This window comes from Labrus mixtus, unplaced genomic scaffold (assembly GCF_963584025.1).
Source record: "Labrus mixtus unplaced genomic scaffold, fLabMix1.1 SCAFFOLD_108, whole genome shotgun sequence".
Taxonomy (NCBI): domain Eukaryota; kingdom Metazoa; phylum Chordata; class Actinopteri; order Labriformes; family Labridae; genus Labrus; species Labrus mixtus.
In genome coordinates this window covers 83,011-90,000 of record NW_026870146.1, presented here as the reverse complement: position 1 = coordinate 90,000, position 6,990 = coordinate 83,011, and the positions used below count along the sequence as shown (strand labels likewise).

General features: G+C 50.6%; 1 protein-coding gene across 1 annotated transcript in view; it reads right to left on the bottom strand.

Annotated features, from left to right (window-relative positions):
• Positions 1–6,722, bottom strand: part of LOC132963863 (glutamate receptor ionotropic, delta-1-like) — an 18,996-nt gene extending 12,274 nt beyond the window's left edge. Inside the window, exon 1 of the mRNA XM_061033585.1 lies at positions 6,273–6,722. Coding sequence (XP_060889568.1) covers positions 6,273–6,354 — 82 coding nt within the window. The 5' untranslated portion in view covers positions 6,355–6,722. The remainder of the gene's footprint in view (positions 1–6,272) is intronic.
• Positions 6,723–6,990: the final 268 nt, after the last annotated feature.

The following is a 6,990-nucleotide window of genomic DNA, read 5'->3' as shown; positions in this document are numbered from 1 at the left end:
GGGCAGTGTCAGGAGAGTGAGACACATGGGGCGGAGTCAGGAGAGTGAGACACAAGGGGTGGAGTCAGGAGGGTGAGAGACAGGGGGCGGAGTCAGGAGAGTACTACACAGGGGCGGGGTCAGGAGAGTGATACACAGGGGGCGGAGTCAGGAGAGTGAGACACAGGGGGCAGAGTCAGTAGAGATACACTTGGGGCGGAGTCAGGAGAGTGAGACACAGGGGTGGAGTCAGGAGGGTTAGACACAGGGGCGGAGTCAGGAGAGAGTGAGAAACAGGGGCGGAGTCAGGAGAGTGAGACACAGGGGGCGGGGTCAGGAGACACAGACTCTCACATGACGCCTTGCCTCAGTTCAGATTTCAGATCTTTCTGTCCCGTCACCTCGGAGGTGAAGAGAGAACACTTCTTAAGGAGCCAATCAAAACAAACGGCTCACTTCCTGTGAAGCAGCTGCTGCTTCATCCTGTAGATCCTGGATCCAGAGTGCAGGTAAAACCACCGCTGAACATGTGTATGATCTGCAGTCTGAAGCATTGAGCCACACAGACTCTAACATGATGAGCAGGATGAGCAGAGACAACCTGTTATTTCAGTGATCAGATCTACTTCCTGTTTGCAGAATAAAAAAACATTTTGGATGTGTGAAGAAGACGAGAGCGTCCTGCAGCTCGCCGACGTTTCACTGCTGCATCGCTCCGAGTGTGAGTTCACACGTCTCCATCTACAAACTGTCACACACACACAGACAGACACACACACACACACACACACACACATTCACACACAGACACAAACACACACACACATACACACACACATACATACATTCACACACAGACACACACACACACACACACACACACACACACACACACACACACACACACACACAGACAGACACACACACACACACACATACACACACACATACACACATTCACACACACACACACAGACACACACACACATACATACACACACACACACACACACAGACACACACACACACACACACACACACACACACACACAGACAGACACACACACACACACACACAGACACACACACACACAGACAGACACACACACACACACACACACACACACACAGACACACACACACACACACACACACACACACACACACACACACACAGACAGACACACACACACACACACACACACACACACACACAGACACACACACACACAGACACACACACACACACACACACACACACACACACACACACAGACAGACACACACACACACACACACACACACACACACACACAGACACACACACACACACAGACACACACACACATACATACACACACACACACACACACACACACACACACACACACACACACACACACAGACACACACACACACAGACATACACACACACACACACACACACACACACACACACACACACACACACACACAGACACACACACACACACAGACACACACACACATACATACACACACACACACACACACACACACACACACACACAGACACACACACACACATACATACACACACACACACACACACACACACACACACACACACACAGACACACACACACACACACACACACACACACACACACACACACACACACACACACAGACACACACACACACAGACAGACACACACACACACACACACACACACACACAGAAGGGGGAGGGGGGAAGTGGCTCTAAAGTTTCCTCCAGATATTTTCTAAAAGAACAGATTCCTCTTCAGGATGAGTGAAGAGTCTAGAGGACCCGGCATGTCAGTGACCAGCTGTCATTTAGTCTTTATTTTAAAATTAGATCTGACTCCACCCACAGGGCTTCAGGTGAGGCTGTACGAGTATTAAAAACCCTCCACTGATTCAGAGTCCTGACGTGGACCTGGAACCCAGAATGAGGTCTTCATTACATGCTAACACACTAAACTGACATGAAACTGACACACAGAGAGAACCTCTTCAAGTCTCCTAAAGGCTTAACACATTTTCTGCTTTACACACATTTTGCACTTTTTAAATGCACTGAACACGATTCTCTGTATAAGACACAACAATCTGACATAAAGTCACATGTTTGCCATTTCTAAACACTGCCATTCAAAATGACACTACAGGAGCCACCTGGACAAACACCTCAATGGTTAATTGTTATCACTTCAACCAGGAAGTAAGCACTATGAAAAGACCACAAGTGCAGAGAGAGGGGGAGGAAGAGTGAGAGGTAGAGCTGGTAGAGGAAGAGTGAGAGTGAGAGGTAGAGCTGGTAGAGGAAGAGTGAGAGTGAGAGGTAGAGCTGGTAGAGGAGGAGTGAGAGGTAGAGCTGGTAGAGGAAGAGGAGGAGTGAGAGGTAGAGCTGGTAGAGGAAGAGGATGAGTGAGAGGTAGAGCTGGTAGAGGAGGAGGTGGAGTGAGAGGTAGAGCTGGTAGAGGAAGAGGAGGAGTGAGAGGTAGAGCTGGTAGAGGAAGAGGTGGAGTGAGAGGTAGAGCTGGTAGAGGAAGAGGATGAGTGAGAGGTAGAGCTAGTAGAGGAAGAGGAGGAGTGAGAGGTAGAGCTGGTAGAGGAAGAGGATGAGTGAGAGGTAGAGCTGGTAGAGGAGGAGGTGGAGTGAGAGGTAGAGCTGGTAGAGGAAGAGGTGGAGTGAGAGGTAGAGCTGGTAGAGCTGGTAGAGGAAGAGGAGGAGTGAGAGGTAGAGTTGGTAGAGGAAGAGGTGGAGTGAGAGGTAGAGCTGGTAGAGCTGGTAGAGGAAGAGGAAGAGTGAGAGGTAGAGCTGGTAGAGGAAGAGGAGGAGTGAGAGGTAGAGCTGGTAGAGGAAGAGGATGAGTGAGAGGTAGAGCTGGTAGAGGAGGAGGTGGAGTGAGAGGTAGAGCTGGTAGAGGAAGAGGAGGAGTGAGAGGTAGAGCTGGTAGAGGAAGAGGTGGAGTGAGAGGTAGAGCTGGTAGAGGAAGAGGTGGAGTGAGAGGTAGAGCTGGTAGAGGAAGAGGTGGAGTGAGAGGTAGAGCTGGTAGAGGAAGAGGATGAGTGAGAGGTAGAGCTAGTAGAGGAGGAGGTGGAGTGAGAGGTAGAGCTAGTAGAGGAAGAGGTGGAGTGAGAGGTAGAGCTGGTAGAGGAAGAGGTGGAGTGAGAGGTAGAGCTGGTAGAGCTGGTAGAGGAAGAGGAGGAGTGAGAGGTAGAGTTGGTAGAGGAAGAGGTGGAGTGAGAGGTAGAGCTGGTAGAGCTGGTAGAGGAAGAGGAAGAGTGAGAGGTAGAGCTGGTAGAGGAAGAGGTGGAGTGAGAGGTAGAGCTGGTAGAGGAAGAGGATGAGTGAGAGGTAGAGCTGGTAGAGGAGGAGGTGGAGTGAGAGGTAGAGCTAGTAGAGGAAGAGGTGGAGTGAGAGGTAGAGCTGGTAGAGGAAGAGGTGGAGTGAGAGGTAGAGCTGGTAGAGCTGGTAGAGGAAGAGGAGGAGTGAGAGGTAGAGTTGGTAGAGGAAGAGTGAGAGGTAGAGCTGGTAGAGGAAGATGAGGAGTGAGAGGTAGAGCTGGTAGAGGAAGAGGAGGAGTGAGAGGTAGAGCTGGTAGAGGAAGATGAGGAGTGAGAGGTAGAGCTGGTAGAGGAAGAGGAGGAGTGAGAGGTAGAGCTGGTAGAGGAAGAGGAGGAGTGAGAGGTAGAGCTGGTAGAGGAAGAGGAGGAGTGAGAGGTAGAGTTGGTAGAGGAAGAGTGAGAGGTAGAGCTGGTAGAGGAAGATGAGGAGTGAGAGGTAGAGCTGGTAGAGGAAGAGGAGGAGTGAGAGGTAGAGCTGGTAGAGGAAGAGGAGGAGTGAGAGGTAGAGCTGGTAGAGGAAGAGGAGGAGTGAGAGGTAGAGCTGGTAGAGGAGTTCATGGCCAAAGAAGAAAACAACTTTCAAATGAAATCAGATCAAGTTGATGATGTCATCAACGGGCTGACAGTGTGAGAGGCTGGACGTTTTATTGTCCTGGTATATGTAGCACTGACTTGTTTGGTGAAAAATAAAAAAATAAATGTTTGAACAGCATGTGTGTGTATCTGCAAATATTTCTGTGCATGTGAACAATCTGAAGAATTTTCTACAATTGGAAATATTTTAGTATTATGACAAAGCATACTAAAGATGAGAGTGCTTTTCATTATGACCGACAGTGTGTAGATGGTTAGACAAAAATCTGGTCATATGAATGAAGTGTGCAAAAGTTTGATTTTGATAATGTTACATGTAGTTTTGGTTGCAGTGCTTCATTGTGCAGGATATATTTGTGGTTTTGTGAATTAGTGTTTTGATAAAACCAGCCGAGTTTGCAAAATTGTGTTTTAGAAATTGAAAAAAAAAGTAAAATCCCTCCACTGATTCAGAGTCCTGACGTGGACCTGGAACCCAGAATGAGGTCTTCATTAAAGCTCCAGCTGCTGAGGTACTGATCCTCTCTCTGACACACACCATACAGAGCTCTGATTGGTCGGACATGTTCCTGTAGTGCCACATAGTGGTCACAGGAAGTTGCGGTACACACCTGCCGGCCTGACGGCCTCGAGAGCAGCTGATAGTCTCTGCAGGACTTGAACCCCGCTGGAATCAGCTCATGTCTTTCTTATTATTTCATTCTTCACGTGTAAATCCTCGCGCGCTGCTCGACATGTTCAGCAGAGTCTCTTATTGGCTCTGAGTCTCTACTTCCTGTTTGTTGTATTAACTGTTCTGTGTTCTCCGTGATCCTGAACGCAGACTTCATCTCGAGGGACTCTGGAGGATCCTCCATCTGTGAGTCCGTTCAGCGCTCACACACACCGAACGCAGTCAGAACATGTCTCCTCCTGTGCGCGTGCAGCAGGTGTATACCTTTAAATATCAGTCAGTAAAGGTTGAAGAGAACCCTCCCCCCCCCCCCCTTTAGTAACACTAGCATTAATATTCAGCTCAGCCTCTTGGCTCTGAAGTGAACAGTCTCTTTGTCATTATTTCATGTTTATCAAACCCTGACATGTCTGCAATCTGACAGTGTGTCTGCATGCTGCTGGAGAAACACCGGAAGTATATTCCCCCCCCCCCCCCACCATCGCAGGCCACCGCAGTGCTGCCACTGGCCGGGGTTGATGCTCAGAGCAGATTTATGAACCTCCTCGTTTCACTTCCTGAATTAGCTCCGTCTTCACCATCATCATGTCAGGGCCGCGTGCAGCCTCGGAGTGCAATGAGCACTAATTAAAGTCTCTGATATGAGGAGTGATCCGTCAGAGGTGTCTCATTGAGTCTGTTCTCCCTGAACTCTCTGAAAAAGTGAGTTCACTAAAAGGAGAACAGAAAGTCTTCACTCTCTAACTGAGGACTCAAACAGTCTCCGTTTGTCCCCTTTGTCTTCTCTTCCCCTGACACAGCTCATTTACATTTCACTCACGTCCAATTCAAAGTTCAGGCTTAGAAGAGGGGAGGAGAGGGGGAGAGGGGAGGAGAGGAGGAGAGGAGGGAGGGAGGAAGGATAGATGGAGACAGCGGAACCCTCCGCACACCCACGTCGGGCCGGACTCTCGTGCCAGCCGCTGGCTCCGAGAGAGAGATGGAGGGATGGAGAGAGAGAGAGATGGAGGGATGGAGAGAGAGAGAGAGATGGAGGGATGGAGAGAGAGAGAGATGGAGGGATGGAGAGAGAGAGAGATGGAGGGATGGAGAGAGAGATGGAGGGATGGACAGAGAGATGGAGGGATGGAGAGAGAGAGAGATGGAGGGATGGAGAGAGAGATGGAGGGATGGACAGAGAGATGGAGGGATGGACAGAGAGATGGAGGGATGGAGAGAGAGAGAGATGGAGGGATGGAGAGAGAGATGGAGGGCTGCTGCGGCGCAACACTTTGCGGTCACTTCTAGCAGGCTGCGCTGCGTGCGTCTGAGCCTGGATGCAACAGCCTCCTTCCTCCCTACACATGATCCTGGATCGGCTCGGATCGGCTCGGAATGAGAATCAGCTGTGAGGGGGGTTTGTGCCGGGAGGAGGAGGATGTTTGAAAATCAGTTCATGCACGGACCTAAAGACTCCAAATCTGCCGCAACTCAACTTAAACATCCGAATATTCCACAAACACATCAGAAACCTGCTCCCCTCTCAAACCGTCTCTGCATGCAGCCCCGCACAGCACAACCCCGCACAGCACAACCCTGCACAGCACAGCACAGCCCCGCACAGCACAACCCCGCACAGCACAACCCCGCACAGCACTGCCAAAAAAAAGAATCCCGGCTGGTGTCTTACCAATGTGAATGATGGAGTCGGCGCTCACTGTGTTGCATTGCAATATCCACAGGGAATGAAATATCAATGTCAGCATTTCCATCTCCAGTTTGAGCCAGAAAGGCGCATCCACGGATCCACCTCGCTGATTCTGAGGGTTTTCTCCAGCGATGAGCAAATCCAAAATAAGCGTCGGTGCGTAAAAGCGGCAGCAGCGAGGAGCAGTGCCGAGTGAAATCAGACATACAAATCCCAGAGAGCGAACTGTTGGCCGGAGTGGAGAGGACGAAAAAAGGGTAGAAAAGAGCAAAAGTAGAATTTCCCAGGGCTCCGGAGAGAAAGAATCCCGTGTGAGTGAGGAGGGGAGAAGACACCGGGGATCCGCCAGACGAGCAGCTCTGACTCTCTACCTCCGAGTCTGAGACATAACACACTGCAAACTGCGGAGGAGGAGGAGGAGGAGGGGGAGAGGGAGGGGGAGGGGGAGGAGGGACGCTCTCTCACTTTCTCTGAGCCTCTATCTCTCTCTCTCTCTCTCTCTCTCTCTCTCTCTCTCTCTCTCTCTCTCTCGCTTCTCCCCGACCCACGTGACTGCAGAGCCTCTATCTACGGCGCTGGAAGCCCGACCGGAGAAACGAGAGGCGAGGGATGGTGATGGAGAGAGATGGGAGAATGTTCGGGATGGACGACACAGAGGAGCCCGCGCCCCGGACGGACCCTCTCTTGGTGGGTAGGTTAT